The 26,286-nt window shown below is 33.1% G+C and overlaps 4 protein-coding genes across 4 annotated transcripts; 2 read left to right on the top strand and 2 right to left on the bottom strand.

Annotated features, from left to right (window-relative positions):
- Window positions 1-9,310: 9,310 nt before the first annotated feature.
- Window positions 9,311-10,924, bottom strand: LOC101255590 (uncharacterized). The gene has a single exon (XM_004239046.5). It carries the CDS (start codon window positions 10,613-10,615, stop codon window positions 9,668-9,670), a length of 948 nt encoding a protein of 315 aa, XP_004239094.2. The 5' UTR covers window positions 10,616-10,924; the 3' UTR covers window positions 9,311-9,667.
- Window positions 10,925-11,052: 128 nt separating this feature from the next.
- On the top strand, window positions 11,053-14,894 carry LOC101254997 (uncharacterized). Its single transcript, XM_004239044.5, has 2 exons — window positions 11,053-12,000; window positions 14,606-14,894. The coding sequence occupies exon 1, from the start codon at window positions 11,053-11,055 to the stop codon at window positions 11,998-12,000; it is 948 nt and encodes a 315-aa protein (XP_004239092.3). The 3' UTR covers window positions 14,606-14,894.
- Window positions 14,895-16,254: 1,360 nt separating this feature from the next.
- On the top strand, window positions 16,255-18,028 carry LOC101254692 (uncharacterized). The gene has a single exon (XM_004239043.4). It carries the CDS (start codon window positions 16,393-16,395, stop codon window positions 17,884-17,886), a length of 1,494 nt encoding a protein of 497 aa, XP_004239091.2. The 5' UTR covers window positions 16,255-16,392; the 3' UTR covers window positions 17,887-18,028.
- Window positions 18,029-18,366: 338 nt separating this feature from the next.
- LOC101254385 (probable protein S-acyltransferase 22) lies at window positions 18,367-24,925 on the bottom strand. Its single transcript, XM_004239042.5, has 9 exons — window positions 24,223-24,925; window positions 23,953-24,066; window positions 22,385-22,789; window positions 21,817-21,885; window positions 21,630-21,701; window positions 21,087-21,215; window positions 20,513-20,593; window positions 20,244-20,426; window positions 18,367-19,399 (listed from the first exon to the last, which is right to left on the bottom strand). The coding sequence occupies exons 1-9, from the start codon at window positions 24,262-24,264 to the stop codon at window positions 18,602-18,604; spliced, it is 1,893 nt and encodes a 630-aa protein (XP_004239090.1). The 5' UTR covers window positions 24,265-24,925; the 3' UTR covers window positions 18,367-18,601.
- Window positions 24,926-26,286: the final 1,361 nt, after the last annotated feature.

The raw sequence follows: 26,286 nt of genomic DNA, 5'->3' as shown, positions 1-26,286 counted from the left end.
CTCACACCCATTCTCAGTCTTTAAAACTTTAACAGAGGATGAGAAAACATTATGAATCATAGGAAAAGAAATAGGCATAATACATATATTGAACCCTAAATTTGGCTTCAAATTTTTAACTTTGACCTCCAATTTTCATAATGCACAAACAAGCACTCTAACTACCCAACTTTTAAATATAAATAAACACATGAGTTCTACTGGTCACAATACACGTAGGACAAAAAATGACATGTAGGATGACATGTGTGTCTATTTGTTCAACCTTATACAAGTTTAAGTGTCTACTTGTGCATATCCAAAGTTGAAGGACATAAATATGATTCGAAGACAAGTTAAAGACACATTTATGTATTATGCCAAAAAAATAGGTACATGACCTAGTCTTTTAAGCCATAGATACAAATCTTCATTACATCAACATCATAAACATGACTCTTGTGAGACTTCAACTGACAATCAGCCTAAACCACATATTGATCATTCTCCAGTCCGCCAGTCCCCCTCACAATCCCACTTGAGAGGTCCTCAAACACTCAATAGTCAGGATAAAAGAGAACGCATCAGTTGAATTCTCTTGTTAACTTAGGAAAAGACGGTAGGTTATGGTGAAATGCAGGTATGTGAAGGATATTAGAGATCTTAGTCCTTCGAAGAACCTGAGAGGAACCAACATTGTTGACTTGAGCACTTGAATCAGTTAGTAAATGAACTTTGTGTATTGGAGAATCATCAAAGCTAGTGTGATGAGTTAACATTCCTAGATTATGTACCATATGTTTAGATACTCCAGAATCAATTATCCATTTATCATCATCAGTATGCAGTGTAGAACTGTGGATCATACATATAGTTCGCATAGCAGTGTCATTTAGATCAGTCAGCACTTGTTGAGCATTACTAGAATAGACTATGTCACTTAGTAACTCTCGACTTGCAAGAATCATGATCTAAGATAACACTATAGCATTGCATTTTTCCCAAAGATCATGCAGCCCTATATTAAACTTATCTTTGGAACTTTTGCCATCAATAAAGCCTCATTTCCTTTACAAAAGAGACATATCTTCATAGATCGACTCCACAATGAATAATTCTCACATCCAGTAAGCTGAATTGAAACTAAAGAGCTACCTGGAGTATCAATCTCTTGTAAGTGCAAAGGAATCTGAAAATCCACCACTATACCTCTTCCTTGCTCAGTGAAAGCAAAAATGGAATGGCCGATCATGAATTATATGACGTTTTTAAGACCTCACTAATCAGCCAACCACTTTTTAGTTCATAATGAATGAAACCTCAGATGAAGAAAAAAATGTCCCCTCCTTTTTTCTAAACTATGGGGAGCCCCGAGTAGTTTAATGAACAAATTGAGTTCTTAATCAACAGAAACAAAGCTTGAATTCTTCACTACTTCTAGAACAATGCAACACCTCTGCAGCGGATCTACAATTGCATCAAAAAATAGAGGGATCGAAGACAACTCAATGCTCTGATACCATGTTAAGTTCTAGCAATGGTGAACTTCATAAAGCTAAGCGAAGAAAAGTAAAACTATATATTGAATTTACAGAATGAAAACGAGAACTCTTTTACAATGTAGGCTTAGCTCCACTATATATAGTTTAGCAATTACAATGAACATAATACCTAGACTAGTTAACTTAATTAAACTAACTTCTCTAACTCTTATAACAAACATAGCTTCACATTGCATAACATTGTTTTTGGTCCTGTTTTGAAATTATCTGTTTGGTACGAAGGAAAACATTTTTTAAAAAACACTTTTCATTTTTTTCATGTTAGGTTGGATAAAATGGTTTGAAAAATGTTTCCCAAATCAACTTATTTTTCTCAAATTTAAGGAAACTGACATCCTTTCAAATATTACAAAAAAAAAATTCAAACTCTTATCTACTTCATATTACAGACGAGAGGGAGTTACTCCGATGGTAAGCACCCTCACTTCCAACCCGAAAATTTCGAGTTTGAGTCACCAAGGAAGCAAAAGGGGTGGGAGCTTCTCCTAGGGGAGAGTTTAAAAAAACACTTCTTATTACAGTTTTTTAATTTTTTTTAAAAAATAATTTAATCATATCATATCATATATTATTATAAGCATGAAGCTCAAAACTTAAAAGTTGAATTACCATTTACCCCTCTAATAAATTAAAACTTATATAATTTATATATATATATATATATATATATATATATATATATATATATATATATATATATATATATATATATATATATATAATCTTCTTATTCTCATTTCATAATCTTGACCTTTCAAATTTCTAACATAAATGTAAATAAAAATAAAAATGAGTAATTATCAAGAAATTAAAGTAGATTCATGTATCTTTAAAATTAAATTTCATCTCTATCTTTTTTATATTTATTTTAACAATAATTCATGTGACTTTTCATGTTTCCATAATTTTGTTCTATAAATTCAACTTTTTCAAGAAGAACTTTTATTTACCACTCCTACAATTCTTGTATGTAGGAACTCTAAACATGTGAAATAATGTCACAATTTGAGGTGAAAGTTGTGAGATTCCCTTATGCAGTTACGAGAATAGATAAGAATTCAATTACTGAAGCATCGGAGCTTAATGTGTTAGTTTTGTACTTATTTGTAGTAAGAATTATAATAAGACTTTTTTGTCTCTCTTCATATAGTTGAATTCTTGTTTTATTAGCAAGTTTCTCTAAATTTATATTTGTATTTTGTATGCTCAAATGTTCAGTTTCACTATAGAGACAAACAAAATGAAATGCCTAATTATCTTGCTCATGTGTACCTTTTTTTTTCTTTTCTCTGTACTTATAATTTTTACATATACATTAATTTTCATCTTTAAGAATGAATGTGATAAAATAGGATGTTTACTCTTTTCTTTTCTTTTTATGGAAAAAAAGGTGAAACATATAATATTAGATAAATGGTGGATAAGTTATGTATGACAGAATTAAATTTTATATAAAAATAAGTAGTTATTCATAAATATCCTGATTTTTAAAATATAAATGATAAAACTTTTTACATCTTAATTTTAAATATTTATAGTTAACTAATTAGTTTAAAGTGTTTGTGGATAAAAGTTTAATACAATACTTAAAACACATTCATTAAAAAAGTTGAAAGGTATTGTTTTCCTTCGCTCAAAGTTAATCTTATACTATCTAGCATTATTCTACCAATAAAACGAAACTATCAAGAAATTTAATTTAGATAGCTGTTATTTTCCTTTTAGCTTTGCAAACTTATTTTTTGAATTACAAACAAAGTTTATTTTATTAATTTCTCATATTATTATCTCAATGCATTCACTTGGAGGTCAGAAAATTGTAGTGTCACAATTAGTAGTAAAACAAAGTAAGAAATCTCAATTAGACATATTTTATTATTTAGTAGTATTATCTTTTAAGAAATAATACACTTATGGGTTACACGCGCAAAGCGCGTGCCCGGAAACTAGTATTATTATAAGCATGAAGCTCAAAACATAAAAGTTGAATTACCATTTTATCCCTACATTTAATGAAAAGGCTATAAAATATTTAATTAAATTCATCTAAATAATTAATTAAACATTTTTATCTTTAAATAAAGAAAATACCTCTTTAATAATTTGTGTAAAAAAAGATGTAAACATATGTTTAAATAAATGCTAAGTATCATATTGACTACCATACAATAAATGTTTTAACAGTTTCAAAATTGGTTCTTCATATTCTTTTATGTGTATTAGTACATATGTTGAATACTTATAGTCATACGTTTTAACTTTAAAGAATAACTACAAATTTGGATTTTAATAGTTTTGGAAATCTAACCATTTTTAAAGAATAAAATAAAAAGTGTCCTTTCACTTCTTTAATAAAGAGATTTAATGATATTTTAATGATCTTTTTCTAACTTGATTTTTGAGTTTTTATATATCTTGGCTATAAATACCATTGTGTGCTTCACTAATTTTCCGATCTGTAAATTATGCCATCATATATATTGTCTTAGTTTTGATGATAGCTACTTCTCTTCATTTATTGTATCTTAATATTTATTTGATAATTTTATTGTAAATTAACTAAGATCTGCTACGATTTCTCTATTATGTGTTCAAGTGAAATTTCTATTTTGTGTTATTATATTAGAAATGAAGATATTATACATTTGTTGATGTTCATAATAATATAATTGTTACTTTCACCTTTCATCCATGAAATGAGTTAATGACATATTCATGACAGTCCTTTGAGTCCCTCAATTATATCCTATCGAAGATATTTTGAATAATTGGAAGAGAATAAAGAAAGTTGTCATCTCTTTTTCTTTCACATTGTTACTACTTTTTTCTTTCACATTGTTAATTTTAGCTTCATTTTATAATATTTTTGTTGATTCTTTAGAGGTGTTCTTTTATTTACCATTAAAAAGTTTCTATTTTCTTTCCTATTTGATAAATTAATAACTACAAATAAAATATTATTGTACACAATAAGACTTTGAGTTTTATGATTTAAGTCTTTGCATGGTTGATAATTAGTCTTGCTTTGATAACCACATAAGTTGTATACCTTTTAAAGTACTTTTTCTTGATTTACTATTTTATTTTACAAACTTTATAGTAAAAATAGAATTATTAGTTCTATTAAAAGTGTGAAGCAACAAAGTTAAGGTTAGATTACTAGAATTATCTTATAAATTTGTATAGAGTATAACACTCTTTGAAATTATAAAATTTGAAGAAATTGAAGGATTACTTAATAATTAAATACACTTAATTTAATATATTGGTCATATTCATCTACTAAAAGTCTCTAGCTACAGGTGAAATATGTAAAGATGTTTGAGACTTTGATTCCTATCCTTCATTTTCTTTCATTTAATTCATTTTAATTCTAATATGAAGTTTAAGTTCAAATTGTCCAATTTAATTAATTACTTTTCTCTTAGTTAAGTTAAACCGTCTTTACAAGAAAAACGTACATATATCTTCCATTACAAAAGAAAGACTTTTTTGATTTTCTTGAAAAGAAAATTTGAAAGTTTTCTTATAAATGTGAGTTTTCTTATATAGTGGTATGCCTTCTATTTTGCCTAATATTTTCTTATATATGTGAAAGTTTTCTATATATTTTTCTTAATTAATTATTTTAATTTGTAATTATTTTTTTGTTGATCTATTTTTATTCTATCAGCAAATTACTAAATCAAAATGTACGCACCATTTAACATATAATTATTTTTATTTCACAATATTTGTGGTTTCTTCATCTTTAATATCAAAGAGGTCATACAAACACATCGTGACAACAACTTCATGCAATTTAGGTTGGGGAACACGTGCAACCCCCAGCCAGCCTTCTTACCTCCTCTCCCCCCCCCCCCCCCCCCCCTCACAAAATAAATAAAAATAAATTATAGTTTGTTCTTAAAAAATATTTCATTGTTTTTAGTTTTTCACCCACTTTACCCCACTCCTATCCTCGACCCTTTATCAATTCCCTACAGTCCCGCACCTCCACCAAAAAATAATACTTTAAATTTATTTTTTTAAAATTATTTTCAATTTCAATATTTTATTTGTTTATCGCACCCTCAACCAACCAAACCCCCCCTCCCTCCAAAATAAAATTAAAGTTTATTTTTTAAAAAAAAAATCAAAATTTGTTTTTCACCCCACCCCATGCCCCCCAATCTTGCCAACCCCATCCCTCCCCCACTAGAGCCCCCCCCCCCCCCCCAAAAAAAAAAAAAAACTCACTCCTACCCTCGACCCTCCATCAACTCCCTACTAACCCCCCACCTCCATCAAAAAATAATAATTTAAATTTATTTTTAAAAAAATATTTTCAATTTCAATATTTTATTTGTTTATCGCACCCCCCCCCCCCCCCCCTCTCCCAAAAAAATTAGAGTTTGTTTTTATTAAAAAAAAGATCATTTTTTGTTTTCCACCCCCCCACCCCCCACGCTCCCAATTCTGCCAACCCTCATCCCTCCCCCACCTGACCCCCCCTCCCCCCCCCCCCCCCCCAAAAAAAAAAAGAATATTAAAGTTTGCTTTTAAAAAATATTTTCAATTATTATTTTAAATCCACCCTCCTACTCGAACACCTCCTTTTCAGTTTTCAATTTTTATTTTTCACACCACGCCTACCTGCAACCCCCCCCCCCCCCCAAAAAAAAAAAGAAAATAAAAAAAATCAGCCCTCTTACCATCCCCGACCCCCACCAAAGATAAATTTTATTTTATTTTGTAAAAAATATTTTTTCAATTCCAATAATTATTTTCTACTCTTAAGTAAAAATAAAAGATATTTTTTCAAAAATATTTTTCATTCATAAATTAAACACTAAAAAATATTTTTCAAAAAATATTTTCTATTCACTGACAAACATGAAAAAATAAGTCAAAAATCTACTTATATTCCAGAAAAACATTTTCTATAAAAACATTATCCTTCGTACCAAACACACCCATGATGTTCACTCTAATTTTGAAATTATCGCACGATAACCACTTGATGATTGGAGACAATGAATTTGGCAATGAATTACCTATCTATCAACATGGTGTAATACTTTTCGCAAAAAACATTGTGAACTATGACACATTGCCTCCACAATAGAATCTTCAATTATATAAAAGGAATTCAAACATTTTCGACATATTGTAGCAAAAAATATTCGTTTGACATTATTTGTATAGTATGTTTATTTTTTACGAAGAAAATTCAGCTTAATTCCCTTGTCATGTCAATTGTCATCAGAGAAAATATAGTATAATATTTGTCAAAGATGATTACGTAGTTTAATATAGGGAAAATGAACAAGTACCCCTCAAACTATGTCCGAAATTTCAGAGACACACTTATACTATACTAAGGTCCTATTACCCCTGAACTTATTTTATAAGTAATTTTCTACCCCTTTTCGTCCCACGTGGCACTAGTTTGAAAAAAAAAAGTCAACCAACTTGGACCCACAAGATAGTGTCACTTAGGCTGAAAAGGGGTAGAAAATTATTAATAAAATAAGTTTAGGGGGATAATAGAACCTTAATAGAGTTTAAGTGTGTCTTTGAGATTTCGAGCATAGGTTGAGGAGATACTTGTGCATTATCCCTTTAATATATTATCATCCTATGGTCAAATTTCATGATTACACATATCAAAATGAATTTTCAAATTTTTGATCCATGAAAAAAAATCAAATCTGCAAGTGAAAGAGTGTGTTTTTAGATGAGACACTTCAACAGACATGATCAAATTATTCTTTCATCTGGTGTTATAAAAGTTAAATTTAAAAAGATTACGTTGAAAATACGGTTTTATTATAGGGACAAAACATTACTATCAGGACAGTTGGTGATAAGAAGCAACTTTCAACGCCAACGTGGAAAATTATTATTTCGAAGGCATAATATATAAATATGATATTTAATTTATTTTCAACGTATAATTATGTCCTTCAATTTTAAGTGTGCATAAGTAGACACGTAAATTTGTAATAAAATTGAACAAGTAGATATACATGTCCTATATGACACAATATACATAAAACGTCACGTATGACACAAAATTGTCATGTAGGGTGTCATGTAGGACGAATATGTCTATTTGTTTAATTTTATATAAGTTTAAGTTCCTACTTGTGAACACCTAAAATTAAAGGTCATTGTTGTCAGTTGACGTCAAGTTAAGGTTTATATACTCCCTCCGTCTTAATTTAGGTGACATTTTTCATTTTTAGAAAGTCAAACAATTTAAATTTGACCTGAAATTTTACGTATAAAAGCAAATAAAAACGAAAGACAAATAAAATAAAATCAATAGAAACATAGAAGAGAAAAACAACCTGACTAATTAAAATACAAGATTAAAAAAATAAGAATATTTTATTAAAAAAATATCTGCACACGTGGCGGATGAATGTGGACAAACACAACCAACTTTGGAGTGTTGAAAGTATCATATCAGCACAAAAGATGCGCAAACAAACAAAAAAAATGAGTTGAATGTGTTTCTATAATTTCGATGAGGATGCTTATGTTTTATGCCTAACTCTTTAATTATTTAAAAGTTTAAAATCATAAGATTTAAAAGTTTTTTAATCGAATGTTTCTTGACCTCATAATTAGTCAAAGAAGAACAAAAAGTCATTGTTGTCTTGTTGATAGCTTATATATATAAACTACAAAAAGTAGTGTTTTCTTCATTTTCCATTTTCACAGCAATTCATCATAATGAATAATACTTCAACAGAAAATGGCTATAACTTATGGAGTGAAATCATTGAATCAATCAGAACAACATTCAAATCTCATGTTCGCCATTTTCATGCAATTTCAATCCTATTCCTCTTCCCTATCATTCTCTCTCTAATTGTATATCCTTCTTTCGAGCTTGCCATATTTCACCCCGATTATCATTTCACTAGCTATGCTCAACTTCAATTTCCTCAACTTTTCGCAATTTCAAGTTTCGAAACTATTCTACTTGTACTGTATGCTCTGTTTTTGACATTCTTTTTCATCTGTGGAGTAGGCACTACTACATATAGCGTTGTTCAAGTGATCTATGATAGACCGATCAACGTCTTTTCGTCTATTAAATCTATGAGAAATTCATTCTTCCCTCTTCTCTCCACCTTCATTGTTTCGCAAACAATTTTCATTTCATCCACTCTTCTTTTCGCCCTAATTTTGGTGTTTGTAGTGCGAATTCTTCAATCTCTTGGACTAATTGAGCTCAAATCAAACTCCGATCACTTGTTATTTTTGGTTATTTTCTGGTTGATCGTGATTGTACCGATTCTGATTTGGCTACAAGTGAACTGGTGTTTAGCTTATGTGATAACAATGGTTGAATCGAAGAAGGGTTACGAGACACTAAGGAGAAGTGCGAAGTTAGTAGAAGGGGAGAGATGGGTAGCTTTGAAGATTCTTATGTATTATGGGACTGTGATTGTATATATGGTGGTTTGGTATGCCATGTTTTTAGCAAAACGCGAAACATGGAGGAGCTTCGCGGGAATACTGGTGACTGTGTGTAATTCGGCGATGGGATATATACTGATGAATCAGTATCTTATGGCGAACGTGGTGTTGTATATGCACTGCAAGGAGTTGAATGATGAGAAATTGATGTCGAAAACTGCTGCTGGAGAATACGTTTCTCTGTCCGTTGAAGAAGAGGAGACGAATCATGATGCTGTGTAGTTATTTGGTTTTGTTTTAAATTAGAAAAGATTAAACGTGTGGTACTTTGATATTGTAATTGAAGAGATGTATGAGCCAAATAGTTATATATTGATATGTAAATATTATGGATATGTTATCGGAACGTGGTATTGTATGTGTATTGCGAGGCATGCACATGATCTATTGTACATTTCTACATAGCAAAACCCTTTGGCTTACACAATCTGTGCAATTTACGAAAACAAACCAAGTCTTACACGATTTTTAAAGAAATTAAACAGGCTCAAGCTATCACAAGGTAAACTTCAAAGGAACCAGCTACTAGACGGTTTGATAGTAAAACGATTGATTTGTATGTTCAGTATTACTGCAGCCGTCAGGCTCGAGATTTTCCTCTCGATTCACCTGCTTAGACATAGTTCACCATCTTTCAGTACCGACATGTACTACACAATATTATGATTCTTCTCCTCGTCGTCCAATGGCACTGATACATCTTCGAATGACAATTTTTCGCCTTCCAAGCCCTTGCAATACATATATAATTCCACATTCAATACAAGAAACTGATTCATTCCCAAAGTTCCCAGCACTGTACACTGCACGACTTGTGATGTCACAGAAAAACTCCGCCAATGATCGCGCTTTCCCACACCCAAAATCACAAAAACGACGTTACTCCCAATCACCATTGCTCCCAACGATAGCCCGTAGAACAAATGTGTCCAGAAAGCAACCCATCTCATCCCTTTCACCAAATACGCACTTCTCCTCAGCGTTTCGAATCCCCATTTGGATTCAACCGCTGCTATCGCATAAGCTAATGACCAGTTCACCTGTAACCATAGCAGTACTGGTACGATCACGAGAATGAACAAAAACCAGAAGTGATTCGAGTCGTTTTGGAGTTCAATCAACCCGAGATCTTTAAGAATTTGGAGTGAAACAACAAAAACAAGGGCAATAATGATAATAACTGAAATGAATATGGTATGAGAAACGATGAAGGTGGAGAGAAGGGGGAAGAAAGAATTTCTGATAGATATAATCGACGATATGAGGTTCATGGGTCTATTCTTGTACGCTTGAACGGTGCTATATGTAATTGTGGCTATGGAACAGAGGAAAAACAGGGCAAAAAACAGAGTGCACACCATGGTTACAAAAATTTCGAAACTGGAAATGGAAAACTGAGTTGAAATGATGAAATTATAATCGGGATGAAAGAAGGCAAGATCGAAAGAAGGATATACAATTAAAGAGAAAATTATAGGCCACAGGAACATGATTGAAAGTGCATGGAAATGGAGAGAATGAGATCTGAGTACGAGCAATGTTGAATTTAGGATCTGTCTCCATACGGGGATACAATTTTCTGTCGAAGCAAACGACATTGAGTTCGATGATGCAGAAGATGAATGAATGAATGCTGGTGAGAAATGAAAAATGAAAGAATCAGTTGTAGATATTTGTATTAGTATTGGCTCTAAGAAACAGTCAAATTAAGGGGACATTTAAAGCTTCTCCTTTTCTGATTCGACCAAGACCAAGTCGTCATATAAATAATTGGTCACAAGACAACTGGCACTATAGTGAAGACGTATCAAAGGAAAGGTAATTAAACAAGACATGTCACAACTCAAAACTATCGAGAACATGATTTAAAAAAAAAAAAAAGAGGAGTGCTAGGAACCACAAGAGTTGTAGGATAAGCCAAAAGGAAATAATACTTGTGTACTGTTTTACCTTCAGTTTTCACACACATCTTGGGCAGCAGCTCCTGCTGAAGCAATTGTAGTGGTTGTCGTCTTCTTCTTCTCACTTAACTCCGATGTCTACTCCTACCGAAAATGGTAGCCAACGGGTAGAGATCCTGAAACCAATTCACCGCATAATGAAGTCCCACCCTCGACATCTCCATGGACTTTCAATTCTCTTCTTCTTACCATTGTTCACTCTCATCGTATATCCTTCTTTCCACCTCGCCCTCTTTCATCCCGACTACAATTTCTACCAACTTGACTCTCACTACCTTCCCATTTCCAGTTTCGAAATTGTCTTACCCATACTATACACTCTCTGTATATCCCTATTTTACCTCTGTGCCGTAGCCACTATTACACACAGCGCTGCTCAAGCATTGTGCGATAAACCGATCAATCTTCTTTCCTCTGTTAAATCTATTAGAAATTCCTTCTTTCCTCTTCTCTCAACTTTTATCCTCTCTCATACCATTCTCATTTCAATTGCTCTGTTTTTCGTTATAGTCGTAGTTTTCCTAGTCCAAATTCTTCGATCTATCGGATTAATTGAACTCAAATACGACCTGAATCACTTTTTATATTTGTGTTTTTTCTCGTTGATTGTGATTGCACCGATTCTTCTTTGGCTACAGGTGAATTGGTTATTAGCTTATGTGATAGCAGTGGTTGAATCTAAGTTTGGTTTCGAAGCATTGAGGAGAAGTGCGAATTTGTTAAAGGGGAAGAGATGGATAGCTTCGTACACGATGCTGTTTGACGGGCTTTTAATGGGACTGTTGGTGGTTACTCATTCCATTATTCCAGTCGCGGTGGGTGTTGCCCGTGGTAGCTTGGTGGTGATATTGGCGGTTGTGGCGGGATCTCTTATGATGAATTACCATCTTCTAAAGAATGTAGCTTTGTACATGTATTGTAAAGAACAATTCTTCAATGGTGAAAAGTTGCTATTTGAGAGCGGAGACAAGTTTACCGGAGCTAATGAGTATGTAGACAATGAGAAAAAATCATGCTATTGAGTAAGTTTGTTTAATTTCTCTATAGATTGTGTTGTTAAATTTGGGTTTTTTTAATCGCGTGGTGCTTATTTCTTTCCTCTCTTAGAGTCGAGAATCCTTTGGAAACGATCTTTTCTAAAGTAAGATCTCAGTGTATCCTAGAAAAGATAATATTGTTTTAACCACATGTGGTAGTACTATTACCATTGGTATCAAGATATGCATCTTCGAGTGATGAATTGTTTAGTTACTCTGATCTCCAAGGATAATTTTCACCATTCAAGTCCGTGCACGACATATACAACTCATTGTTACCCTAAGATACTCAAATGAAAACCTATTTTTGAAATAATGAACAAGTAAAAAAGAACGTACTTACATATTCTACTACCCATTCCTCCATATCAACCTCGTATGGTGAATTACTCTTCCTTTAATAGTCATTATACATTTTGGCTTCATGGGAAAAAGGAAAATCTCCACCCCAAGTGTGGTTAAAGGATTAAGAATATCTATATTCTTAACCAAAAGTTTATGGTTCGAATTTTGAAAGAGGGAAAAAGGTCTGATATAACCCTCAACTTTGTCATTTGGAGCTGATATACTCCTTGTTATGAAAGTGGCTCATATATACCTCTACATATAAACAAATGGGTCACATATACCCTTTTCCTCTAACGAAATTAAAAAAAAGAAGATAATTTTAATCTAACTTTTTATTTTTTTTTTACAATATATAATCCCATATGAGTAACTTTAATCCTCGCCAAACATATTTTTTTTGACTTTTTTTTGTTTCAATGACTAATTTAGAATTATTATTTTGATAATCAAATTTATTTATGTTTCACTAATATTCTTGTAAAACTTATTGTAGATGACCAAATTTTTTTCTTCAAATACAAAAATCAAATTACAATATAGACAAAAAAAAAATAGTTTAAATTTTTTTTTCTTTAAACAAAGGAAAGAAAGAAAAAATAAAATAAGAATAAGAAACTCAAATAATTCTAATAAAAAAAGTCAAAAAATAATTTATGTATTAAAAAAATTAAAATATACCTTGAACTTTGATAGAAGAATCATATATACCCCTATATAATTTTTAAAAAAAATTAAAAGTAATAAATATATATTTAAAACTAATTTTTTTAACTTCCGTTAAATGAAGGGTATATGTGAGCCATTTTGTAACAGCAGGGGTATATGTGAGCCGTTTGTATAACGGTAAGGTCATATATGAGCCACTTTCATAACGAGGGGTATATCAGCTCGAAATGACAAAGTTGAGGGGTATATCAGACCATTTTCCCTTTGAAAGATACAAAATATCCAAATGCAAGGCCCTTTCTCCGTTAGTAGGGCCTCATGCGGCATAATTAGTCAAAGCAAAGGCTCCTTTTGTGACATTGATACGACATCATTTTTGAAGTTTGAAGTGTTTGAGCAACATAGCTGATAAGAATTACTACTGCAAAAGATGCACAAAGAGTAAAAGGTGATACCGGATATACATATCGAATTCGTAACCTTCATTTTCCAATTCACAACGATCTTCTTCTTCTTCATCATCGATCTTACTAGTCATCATCCCGATTATGATCTCAGTATTTCCACTATTCGGACTTGATCAAATGAAGAAACTTTCAATCCCACTATAAAAGAAAAAAAAATTGATTGTTACTTGAGCTAAATAGTCAATGAAAAGGCTTCACCTGGAACAGTTTCTTTCATTTTCCATTTCACAGCATTCATCTTCTTCTTCTTTCATCGTTGATTGTCATGCATTATCCATCTCCATTGTCAACTGAATTTGATCGTCTATGAACCGATATCAAAAAATCATTAGATCACATATACAACGGTAATTCTGATCATTTCAATGTCCTTAAAATCCTTTTCCTCTTGCCTATCTCTCCCTCTCTTATTTTATGTCCTTGTTCCGCCTTGCTCTCTTTCATCCAGATTTCTTCACTTCCACTCAATCACAATCCCGTCTTTTCTTTCCCAACTTCGAAGCTATTGTATTACTAGTCTACGCTCTGTTTCTCGCCCTGTTTTTCCTCTGTGTCGTAGCCACGATAGATCCATCACCTTCATTTCATCTATTAAATCCATCAGAAATTCCTTTTTCCCTCTTCTCTCCACTTTTATCATTTCTCAAACCATTTTCATTTCAATCATTCACGTTTTCGCCCTAGTTGTGCTTCTCTTATCCCAAATTCTCCAATCTCTCGGATTAATTGAATTCAAATCCGACTAAAATTGTTTGTTATTTTCGCGTTTATTGTGGTGTTACCGATCCTGCTATGGCTACAGGTAAACTGGTCATTAGCTTATGTGATAGCAATGGTTGAATCAAAATCAGGTTTCGAAACACTGAGGAGATGTAGTGGATATTTGGTAAAAGTGAAGAAATCAGTAGCTTTTCGAATACATTTAAATTTCGGGCTTATGGTGGGAGGAATGGTGATTGGTTCTAACGTGTTTTTAGCCAGTACTATGCTGTATGGTCTAGTCAAATCTGGTTTTCCGATGGTAATTATACGAACTATATAGATCAAAAATTATTTTTATCATATATAAATATTGAACATTCTTCATGAAATTTCTGGTTTCGTCACAGGTAAGGGGGTACTATGATGTGGTGGATACTGGCATCGTCTGGGATGAGAGAGTTACGTGCTTCTGTATTTGTATTGCAACGACTTTAATGGAGGAAAATTAACCTTGGAGGGAATCGAAGGCAAGTTTTCAGACGAATTTGTATATTTGCCCTTAGACGATGAGAAGAATCATGCCATTGTGTAATTTATGGTTATATGAAAAATCAACTTCATTTGTTTATATATGCAAAGATTAATGGTGATATATTGTTGTGAGGTAATGAATAAGAGAATCCCATGTTCATAATACATGAATTAGTTATTGAGCACTTTTGACATTAAATAATTTAGAGCTTGTTTCGATTTGTATAATATATAAAAAGGGTCTGATATACCCCTCAACTTTGTCATTTGGAGCTTATATACCCCTCGTTATAAAAGTGGCTCATATATGTCCTTACCGTTATACAAACGGCTCATATATACCCTTGCCGTTACAAAATGACTCACATATACCCTTCATTTAACGGAAGTTAAAAAATTAGTTTTAAATTTATATTTTTTACTTCTAATTTTTTAAAAAAAATTATTTAGTGGTATATATGATTCTTCTATCAAAGTTCAAGGTATATTTTAATTTTTTTTCATACATAAATTATTTTTTGACTTCTTTTATTATAATTATTTGAATTTCTTGTTCTTATTTTGTTTTTTTCTTTTCATTCCTTAATTTAAAGAATAAAAAATTGAACTATTTTTTGTGTGTATTGTAATTTAATTTCGTATTCGAAGAAAAAATTTGGTCATCTACAATAAGTTTTACAAGAATATTAGTGAAACATAAATAAATTTGATTATCAAAATAATAATTATAAATTAGTCATTGAAACAAAAAAAGTCAAAAATAAATAAATTTGACGAGGATTAAATTTACTCATATGGATTATATTTTTTAGAAAAAAATAATAAAAATTTATATTAAAATTATTATTTTTTTCATTTCCGTTAGAGGAAAAGGGTATATGTGAGCCATTTGTTTACAAGTAGGGGTATATATGAGCCACTTTCATAACAAGGGGTATATCAGCTCTAAATGACAAAGTTGAGGGGTATATCAGACTCTTTTTCCATATATAAATATGTTTTTTAATTTTATTTTATCTGATATTTATGTTCTTCCATTTCGAGTGTACACAAGTAGGTATTTGAAATTGTATAAAATTAAACATGTAGACACACACATCTTAGCATAATACATGTAGGATGCACATACAATACAAAATTGTAAATTAGGACGTTACGTAGAACAAATGTATCTATTTATTCAATTTTACACAAGTTCGTGTCTGTTTATGCACACTGTAAAATTAAAGGACATAAATATTAATTGAAGTCTAGTTAAAGGCATATTCGATTGATGATTATGACTTTTAGCTTTGTAGTAATAGCTTAAGTAAACACTTTAACTATTCAAAAACTCGAACAAATAAACACTTTGAATATTGCAAGTCATATGCATGATAGACAAATACTCCTACATGGATTAGTGAACACATATGGATACATATGTTTAGTCGTTCAATTTTATACAAAGTAAAGTGTCTAGTTATGCATACTCAAAATTGGGAAGACATAAATTTTAGTTGAATTCAAATTAAAGAGTACGTTTATATATTATGTCTAATTTTTTTTTAAAAAAAAATGATAATACGCTGTGTGTACTGTTCTTCATTTTCCCCAATTTCACAGCCATCATCTTCTTCCCTTAGTCCAAATTCTTCAATCTATCAGATTAATTGAACTCAAAATGCTTAAAGCTTCAAGCTTTAAAGTGAGCTCGAAGCTTGTTAACTCACATACAAAAATTCAATCCTGCTACCTTGAACAAGACCTGAAGGGACAAAAAGTTGCTATAGTTGGCCTTGGAAAATCAGGTTCTGCTGCTACAAAGCTTGCTCTTGCTAGAGGTGCTTCAGTTACAGCCATTGATCAAAATGAGATCTCAGAATCAACATTTCACATAAATAATGGTTTATTAGATCTGAAAAATGCGGATTTGAAGACATTTTTTGGTAATTTTGATGATAAGATTCTGAAAGAGGCGGATGTAGTTGTCGTTTCTCCTGGAGTTCCACTGGAAAGATATGGAATTCAATCAATGATATGTTCGGGGAAGGAAGTACTCTCAGAGTTAGATTTTGCTGCGCAAATTATTCCGAGTTATACTAAGGTTTTAGCAGTTACTGGAACTAATGGGAAGTCTACTGTTACCACATTTGCAGGACAGATACTTAATCATTTGGGTTTCGAGACGTTTGTTGGTGGCAACCTTGGAGTTCCACTCTCAGATGCTGTTTTTCATTCGCCTGACCGGAGATCTTTAGAGGTGGCAGTGGTGGAGGTGAGTAGTTATCAGCTGGAAATCCCACCGAAATACTTTTGTCCTTCGGTTGCTGTGATACTAAATCTTACTCCTGATCATCTTGAACGACACCACACGATGAAAAACTATGCTGCAATCAAGTGTCGTATCTTTTCTCAGATGAGAGGGAAGAAAATTGGTGTTGTTCCACTTGGAAATCCATATCTGGATGAAGCAGTTATGGATCATGCGGATGGCGTTAGTCTTGCTTGGATTGGAGGTTCTCCTGGTGTGAACGTTGATGTGGAGGCGAAGATTGCTGAGTTAAAGCTTCCTACAATAGACTGTCTTTCACAATTACAATTGAGTGAGCTGAAGGCAGTTGGGAAGCACAATTACACCAATGCTGCAGTGGCTGCATTATCAGTTCTTGGGTTGGATATTGAGATCAAAGCTGAAGCTTTTAGTTCAATGATTTCCAAATTGACAACTCTGCCTCATCGAATGCAAGTTGTTCATGTAGACGATGATGGAATAGTTTGGGTTGACGACAGCAAGGCAACAAATGTTGAGGCTTCGTATTTTGGTTTGATTGGTTTTGAGCTGAAGTCAGTGGTTCTACTTGGTGGTGTTGCAAAGGAGGTAGAGATGAAAGGTTCTAATGGATTTGAGCAGCTGGTTGAACCTCTTCGACACCATCGAGGTGTAATCACTTTTGGATTTTCAGGAAAGATGATACAGAGAACACTCTGTGCTAATGGTCTAACCATTCCTTGTTTGAATGCTGAAACTCTCAAGGATGCTGTGAGGTTGGCAAGGAGTATAGCACAACGTGGCGATGCCATTGTACTGAGTCCTGGTTGTGCTAGCTTTGACGAGTTCAGAAATTTCGAGCAAAGAGGAAGGATCTTTCAAGAGCTTGCTATCTCTTCAGAGTGACTGACCATCTCTTCCATGTTTTGTTGGTCACTCGAGATGGACTATTTTCGCGAACTTTGCTAGTGTGAGTTGATTCAGATGCCAAAAATTGTAACTTCAATCCTTGTTGAATATTTGAAATATGAAGTTAGTGACTTACTGATATTTGAGTAATTGTAGTATTGTACCTTGGCTTTTGATCATTCTTTCCTCTTAAGATTTAGGACAGTTGAACGTTAGTATGCTAAGATATAGTTAGATATAGGCGAGTTTTCTACAACAACAAATCCAGTATAGGTCCACGAGTAGAGTTTGAAAAAGGTAAAATGTACACAACCTTACCTCTACCTTTACCTTTATGGAGTAGAGAGATTGTTTACGATTAACCCTTGACATTTAACTAGTCATTGTATCAAGAATAGATGGCAACATTAGAACAGTGAAGGCACCCCAAAAACTAGTTAAAGTAGAAACCCACTTCTAAGTGATGGCAGCAAGAACTGATCATTGAATGCTCTGCATTTTGAGGACAAGAGAATAGACATAATGTTTTTTCCACTAGACATTTACAGCACTTCTCTCACCCAAAAATCCAAAAATTGAACTCAATGGACAATGGAACAGACCAAGTTGATGGTATATACTACTGGACAAACATCATCAACAAATTAAGAAATGTCAACAGATCATGTAGCTTCAAGAGCTTACAGAAGAATTCCCAAGTATGTTTGGAGGCTTAATGCTTCCTGATGTTAGCCTGGGTTGATGAAGACGGGACCATCAATCTTCTGACTCTATCATCTTGTTGATCAGAACCAAAAAGAATGCTACTCCACCTTGTTGACCTTTGCACAATTCGGGTAGGCACACGATCACTATCCTCCCCACCAGATGCCTCGTATCCATCACTAGTTGATCTAGACAATGGTGTATCCTTTTGAAGAGTCATTCCAGATGATAGGTGACCTACAAGACGTGCAGCATCTTCAACTCCTGAGGATGACATCCGGAGTGGGTGAATGTCAGGAGAGTCCAAACTACTCTCAGGTGAAGAAGCAACAACAACACCTGAGGTGGACAGTCCTCGGGTTGTTCGGAAATCACTCCGTGCTTCAAGCTGAAGGGGAGCTAAACTGCTTGATGACTCAGTTAGCATGGGTCTTCTGCTGTTTTGAGCTATATCATTGGGAATTTTACTCATGGTTTCAAAGGGTAACTCTGCAGGGAGTCTAACTCGTTTACTAGCTCTCCTTCTATTGTTATCAAGCCTAGGCACCATGCGACGCCCGCTACTTCCTAAACTGCTATTTGTTTCAAGAATGTAAGGTTCTTTGTTTCTCACCACTGGCTGAAGAATTTTCGATTTTTTCCTTGCTTCAGCAGCAGCTTTTGAAACATCCTCCGCATTTAATCGTGCTAGTGTCCATGGGCTAATCTTCACGGCAGCTGGATTCTTTTTCTTGATAGGTTCATCCGCCATTGACCTTTTCCCAAGTGAACTGACCGATACTGTATCAGGAGGAACTACATCATACTGCAGGGAACCACCAAAAAGTTAAACGAAAGTTAGTACATTAACCTTTTCCTATTCACCTATACAAAAGCATCAACGCATACACTACCCAGCTCAAGAAATATACTTGATACTACTGTAGAGGAAAATTGCTCAAGTCCCTTCGGCTTTTATATGAGGAAAGAAAAAAAAACAGAATTGGAAATATTACATCAAACAGAATGTGTCAAGCATAAAAAAACAATCCCTCTTAAATCTCTCAATGCTATGTCATTCTCAATCTCTAACAATAACCAGACCATATGAGTCCTACCTTATACCAATCACAACCACAGAATCCCTTAATGGTTGTAACAGCCACACCAAAGAATCAACTTAAGAGAGAACTGTTCAGGATTTGCTATCTGTCAAAGTGGATTACTGTCCTCACAAGGAAAAATTCGCAAACCTTCACGGCACCAGCACAAGGTTTAATTTTCTAAAATCTCTTTTGACAACAGAAGAGCCAAAATACTGAACATACTTTCTTGCAGGAGACCACTTCAAAGAGCCTCTATCCACAAGCCGGCAAAGCATTTTCCACATTACCGGGCTAAATAGAATTTCTTTTCTTTTGATTAGTTATGGAATTGAAGCTAAGAAATGTGAAATAGAAACTAAATTCAAATATGAGAAGCCAACTGAAAGACTTTTACAAAAATAAGCACCACAAACTCACTAAAGGGCTGCTAACACCATAACCAACTAAAAGATAATTATAAATTCACACTGCAAACTCAATGAAGGTCTGCTGATACCATAACCAACTGTTTAGTACTACTAAATTACTCGAACTTGTCATATTAGATTTTTTCTTGAACCATACCTGATCCTCAACAAAAAGGCGAGGTGGTGTGCACCATGCTGCTCGATGGAAAGTATTGAAGGAGCTTGCACTGCTTAATCCAGTTAGGGAGCTAACAGTAGACATTTGTGGACTTTGCTGACCTGCAACTCCTTGTTGCTCTTGATCTCTGAGAGCAATGATGTAGTCATAGGTGCTAATTCCCTGCCATCCACGCAAACAGTCAGACAATTTTTAAGAAAAAGAGCCACAAGATAGGATCACCAGATGAGTGATGACAAAGGACTAACCTTCTTTATGAGAAGTATGTGAAAGAAGAAAAGTTGAGCTAGTGGCAGGGTTGCTATCATGGCCAAGATGGTACAGACAGCCTGTTACATGTAGAACTAACTTCAGACACATTTCAGATATAAAATTATACAAAAACCAACCCCTGTAGTTTAGTAACATTGTAGGCATGCTTTAACAAATAATAGTGTCTTCTCTCAAACCGCTTTATCTTTTAGATGAAATGGTCACAGACTTTATCATGGTCTTGGAGTAAGTACAGGTTCTAGGTTTGATCTCACCAGCCACTATTAAAAAGAATTTCCATGTATTTGGATCAAGGAAAAAAATCAAGCCCGCACGTAAAGGGTTGTGTTGGAGACATAATTAAGCAAATAAAAATATGCTACAACTTGAGTTTTTAGTTAAGATGGTCACATACTTCAACACTTCATTTTCTAACACAAGTTAGTATTGGTATGAACAGTTTTGTTGCTTCTTTTCCTGCTTACTACTCCCTTACCCAAAATAAAACTATAATAATGGCATGAAAGGAATATAGGTACTGACATAAGGGGAAAGTGCAAGTATACTCACCACTACAATAACAAAAGGAACAATGGAGAAACTGCTTCCTAATTTGGAGGTGATTTCCGCAGAAAATTTCTTCTTCTCGATAAAGCAGCAGATTAGTACAAGAATTCCAGTTGACCACTGAAGTATAAGCTGCAATCTCAAGTCCAAAGTGCACAAACCAAGTAGACCTGTCAATAGTCAATTAAATGGAAAATGCACAAATATGAAATGCTTAAAGTATCAGAGGTGACTCTGATTGTGGGTAAGTTTTCTTCCGGAAACAAGAAGAAAATAGAAAAGGAGGTTCTTTGTATGACAGTTCTCAAGTGGTGCGCATAAGCAATAACCAAAAGGAAGTAAAGGGGCTAGGAGGACTGAGGGAGAGAAAGATAAAGTTAAGAAATGACTGATTTAAAATTGAAGATGTCATTTCAAATTTCAGGTAATGGATAAACCTTTCAGATGGAAGAAACATTCCAATAGCATGTCGGACTCATGACCTAGCATAGAATCTGTAGAAATGTGTAAGCACAATAAAAGCTAGCAAAGAGAGCTTGATCATACCAGCAGGAGGGCTGAAACCATGAGCGCAAAGAACTTGCGATAGTTCCTTTTCCCTATACAGTTGTTTATCCACTACAGAAACCAAAAACAGAAAAATAAGATTAATAAGTTTTTACATAAACGTCGACACAGTCGAGCATCTATGCTGTATATACGACATTTCAGACTACTCAAGGTTGTCAAATACCCTGCAATGATGGTCAAACTGATCGACGCACTTGTCACATACTCTGCAATGCTTGCTGTATTTAAATACCTGCAAGTGTCATCCAGCATTGAGCATATCATATGAACAGGCATTATAGCAATCTTACTATAATAAGAACAGGTCTATCAAGCTAAGAACATCAGTTTTAAGCAAAATTGAGAATTATTATACCAAGTGAAAAACAAAAAATAATACTGTCTTCCTTTCAATTTGTTTGACTTCCTTCCTTCTTTAGTCTGTTCCAAAACAAAGAAGTCTTGTTTTTGGCAATTATTTATTTCTAACTTTTGACATGACATGTTCAAAACCACAAGATTAAAGAGCATTTTGGTTCATTCAACATATCTTTAGCTTAAGACCACAAGATCCAAAAGTCATATTTACTTTCATTAACTCCATGCCAAGTCAAAACCAAACAAACAAATTGAAGCGGCGGGAGTATATGTTTGTTTTACAACAAGATTTCTTGCGGAATAATTCTAAATTCAGTACATAATAATGCCTCAAAGTGGAAGCACGAGAAATGATGGGATGTGAAGTTACAAACCTCTACTTCACACAAACTGCAGTAGAACATGCCATCTTCACTCAACTGTTGCTGAGAAGACTCCTCATGTCTGCCTGTGCAGTTGCTGATAAGAGCACAAGGTAGTAGAGCCAACAATCCGGAAGAGAAAGATCGTTCACGAGTAGCTGTAATTTTCTGTTCAGTTTCATTGTGATCTGCAGCTGGTTCAGCTCCTTTGTTGCTTTTTCCAGATGCATTTTCCCCAATCGATGCAGCATTAGCATCTTGTATAGAAGAATTCGTCTCGCACCCTAATTTAGATTCTTTAAGTTGAACTTGCTTTTCGTGGTCTAGCTTCTTAATATACTTCTTGGATCTAAAAACTCCTGGATCAGCAGGATCAGCAGCAGCGCACCAGATATACAAGCCAAATGCACTAATTATCTGGAGAAAACAAAGGATTATATACCAGATGCCTTCAAATGAAAACTTACATGTTACAACAGCAAAAGTATTAAACCCATTCACATATTAGGTTGTTGAGATGTATCATCTGATTCATGAAAAATAGACATCACCAATCTCATTTGCCATTCTATAAATTAAGAAGTAGTTACAGAATCCAGTACCGTGTTGAAATCTTCTTTATTCAAAACAACATTGTGCTACATGATGATGCGAGAGACAAAATAATTCTCTATCAAATCCATTTTTCAGCTGGAATTGGTACTGAACACTCAAAATCTTCCAATTACTTTGGGCAGCTAACGTATGGCTAAAAACACCTAAATTGATTACTTCTAGATTAAAAAGAAAAGATGTGATTTTTCTGACAGGAATCCTGCACCACCAAATCAAGTTTATCATCCAAATGTTCTCAAAGGTGGACATAGAGTGTTGGGAGTCCATTCATTAGAACCATTCGTCTTCAGTGTAAATAGTAGATATGTATGTGAAAAAACAAAAGGTAGTCTAGTCAAATTCTGAACCTACATTTCCAAAGAACTAAGCTAAAGTTTGGTCATAGATTTTGAAGTTGCATCTTGAAAAATTGAGTTTTGAAGTGGTAGTTTTTGGAACTTGAAGTTATGTTAGGACATACATTATATACTTGGAAAAAATTTGAAGTTTTGGGAACTTCAAAATATTTCAAGGTCAGATTTTTAATATATGAACAAAATACCATGGCCAAACAAATACTTGAAAAAGATAAATTTTCAAAATCTGATCCAAAATCTATGGTTATACGCTAGCTAAGAAACTTGAACCTATTAAATTGTTAAGTTCAAACACAGGATTTGCCCTCCACTTGCTTACATTGTATCAAATAGACTGAAAATCTCCATAATTATGAGTATTAAGTCCTACAGATGGAACAACCTAAAGAAAGGAAACAAACCAACATTCAAAACAAAAGAACATGAGAAATTTGACAGAGGTGGCAGGAGAAGAAAAAGGCAGAACAAAATCCAGAAAGTACAATGAAACACAGAGGGAAGATCTGAAACACTGATGGCAGCTAAAAGATAGATCTGAGTTCTTCATTGCCTTGACAAAATGCAGATATGAAAGACAAAAGAGAAGACAAAGAACTCAAGATGGCTTACAAGAGGAGTATAAAGCCCCATCACAATATACTGAAACAATTTCTTTCCCACAAAAGGTGCAAAGAAGACATAGAAAGCAAATCCCAGTGCCAGAAACACAGCAACAGCTACCACCTGCAAAGATAAATACCTAAATCAAACACAGGTTTGCAGAATTCCCAAATTAGATAAACCAGAGCTCAAAATGTACACATGAATAGAGCCCTCCCCAACCTCTACCCCCTCCCCCTCCCATACCCCACACACATACAAAAGAGAAAAAGTTAGAACCTGGAGAGGATGATAGGGAAGTTGCCATCCATGCTTCCTCATTGTGCTGATTGAATGTAGCAGGCTATAAAAATGCAAGAGGGGAGAAAAAATATTTGATTTTTCACTCTATTCCTTTCTTGAATCTCTGTTTTCTTTCAGCTCCCCACATTTTCTTGATAGAAAAAAACAAGAAAGATCAGTTTTTTACTGTATTCAACAAGAAATCTTGCAACCCCATTCACCAAATAACTCTCATAAGATATGAAATTGAGGGGAAAACAACAAAGAAAGGAAAGTAAACTCAAAGAGAAAAAAAATGCATAATGTTGACTGACAGTAGAGTGTGGGGAATGAAAAGGGGATATGTCCTGATGACTTAGCTAAGCTTTTGTCTAGTTCACTCAATCATAATCCATCCCCATAACCACAATGAGGTTGATGAAGAGAGAGAAAGACAAGAGCTTTGAACCTTGTAACAAAATGGGTACTCATTATTTTCTCCTAATTTTTTTTGGGTTTCTTTATTTTGAAGTTTATTTTGTCTTCTTGGGAAGAGGCCTATGTACACTACTGTACAGTGATTGATCTATAGGTGGTGTAACTGTGGAGAGAGAGAGAGAGGCATATGCTTTTCAAGCTTATTATTACCTTGCCAACCAACACAACCTGCTTTCACTTTTTCCCTTGTTTCTTGCATTGCCTTTTGGCCATGGCCAAAATCATGTGTCACACACAGCCAACAACAGCCACTTGTATTTTTTTTTTCTCTTTTTTTCTTTCAACTTGAGCCTGTTTCGTTCTATTTTAACTTTCGTTTTAAATAAAAATTAATTTTTTTCTCTAGAAATATTACATAATTACTTTTAATTATATTCTTCAACATTAAAGAAGTGGCCCCTTTTTTATTAATATATATCATCTCAATTTATGTAGCACAATTGAAATTTTGAGAGCCAATTAAATAATATTTCTTTCTTTGCCTTTTAAGTTTTGACTTTATATATGGATCGAGTAATATGAAACGGACAGAGTAATAAATACGAAAAAATTACAACAAGTAAAATGAGACGGAGAATAATTCCCAAACAACCCCTTCTTATTTATGGTTCTCTTTTTTTCTTTTTCTTTTTTGTTATTTACCTATTAATTGATATTTATATTAGAGTTGGATTTAATTTGAATTCATATCAAAAAAATTTATATTAAAAAATAAAATATTTCTTAATAAAAATTAAATTTTGTACAAATTTAAAATATCCGATTAAGAACGATATCTCATTTATGACTCTTTAATACTCTCTTTCTACCTCTTTTGTCATTTTTTCTTCTCTCTCTTTTGAGTCTTGTCTATTTCTCTGCTACTTTTATCTTCTTCTTCTTTTTGCAATTACACATTTCTTACCCAAAATGGTCCCTAAAACTTATTGAGTTTTAGTATTTATTTATTCATTTATTAGAAAATACTTGTTAATATATTTTCTCTTTTATCTCTCACGTGATGTAAATTATTCAACACAAATTCAAATTCAAAATAAATCAATTTTATTTTTTTGGTTTGTTACTACAAATATACTCCACCTTTATCTCATTTACTACCTTTATAATCGATTTTTAGAAATGGCATCTTCTTATATATAGTAAAATTTTAATTCTAATATTCATATTTTTGCTTTTAGTATATTCTCTTATAGTGATGACATGATATTTTTAAAATGATGAAGATTCAAGGAATATTTTATGGAGTATTATATACATACTTTGAAATTAGAAAGTTCACAAAAATTGTTTATATTTTAAAACTTTACATCTAGTAAAAAAAAAAAATTGGAAAATGATAAAAAGGAGTTAAAGCTATAATTATTTTAAGATAGTTTTTTAGTTAACGCGGTAGTTAAAATAAAATGAAATATCCAACAAACATTAATATATTAGGTAGTTTTTATCTTTATTTATCACTTGATGCGTAATTTATATATTGAAACTATACTATATTTTAATTTATGCATTGTAAGATTCTTTTTAAAGGACGGTATTCCTAACATGATTTTTTTCTATTCTTATTCATTCAAACTTCGTAACCTT

The sequence above is a fragment of the Solanum lycopersicum genome, chromosome 5 (genome assembly GCF_036512215.1).
Source record: "Solanum lycopersicum chromosome 5, SLM_r2.1".
NCBI lineage: Eukaryota > Viridiplantae > Streptophyta > Magnoliopsida > Solanales > Solanaceae > Solanum > Solanum lycopersicum.
This window is presented reverse-complemented; position numbering and strand designations above follow the sequence as displayed.

Bases quoted from the DNA above. Each gene is read 5' to 3' on its own strand.
- LOC101254997 (XM_004239044.5), top strand. From the start codon at position 11,053: ATGTCTACTCCTACCGAAAATGGTAGCCAACGGGTAGAGATCCTGAAA.
- LOC101254692 (XM_004239043.4), top strand. From the start codon at position 16,393: ATGCTTAAAGCTTCAAGCTTTAAAGTGAGCTCGAAGCTTGTTAACTCA.
- LOC101255590 (XM_004239046.5), bottom strand. From the start codon at position 10,615: ATGTCGTTTGCTTCGACAGAAAATTGTATCCCCGTATGGAGACAGATC.
- LOC101254385 (XM_004239042.5), bottom strand. From the start codon at position 24,264: ATGAGGAAGCATGGATGGCAACTTCCCTATCATCCTCTCCAG. The intron at 24,067-24,222 runs GTTCTAACTTTT...TTATCTTTGCAG, and splicing joins TTCCCTATCATCCTCTCCAG to GTGGTAGCTGTTGCTGTGTT. The intron at 20,427-20,512 runs GTTAGTCCTTTG...CGTGGATGGCAG, and splicing joins ACATACTTCTCATAAAGAAG to GGAATTAGCACCTATGACTA.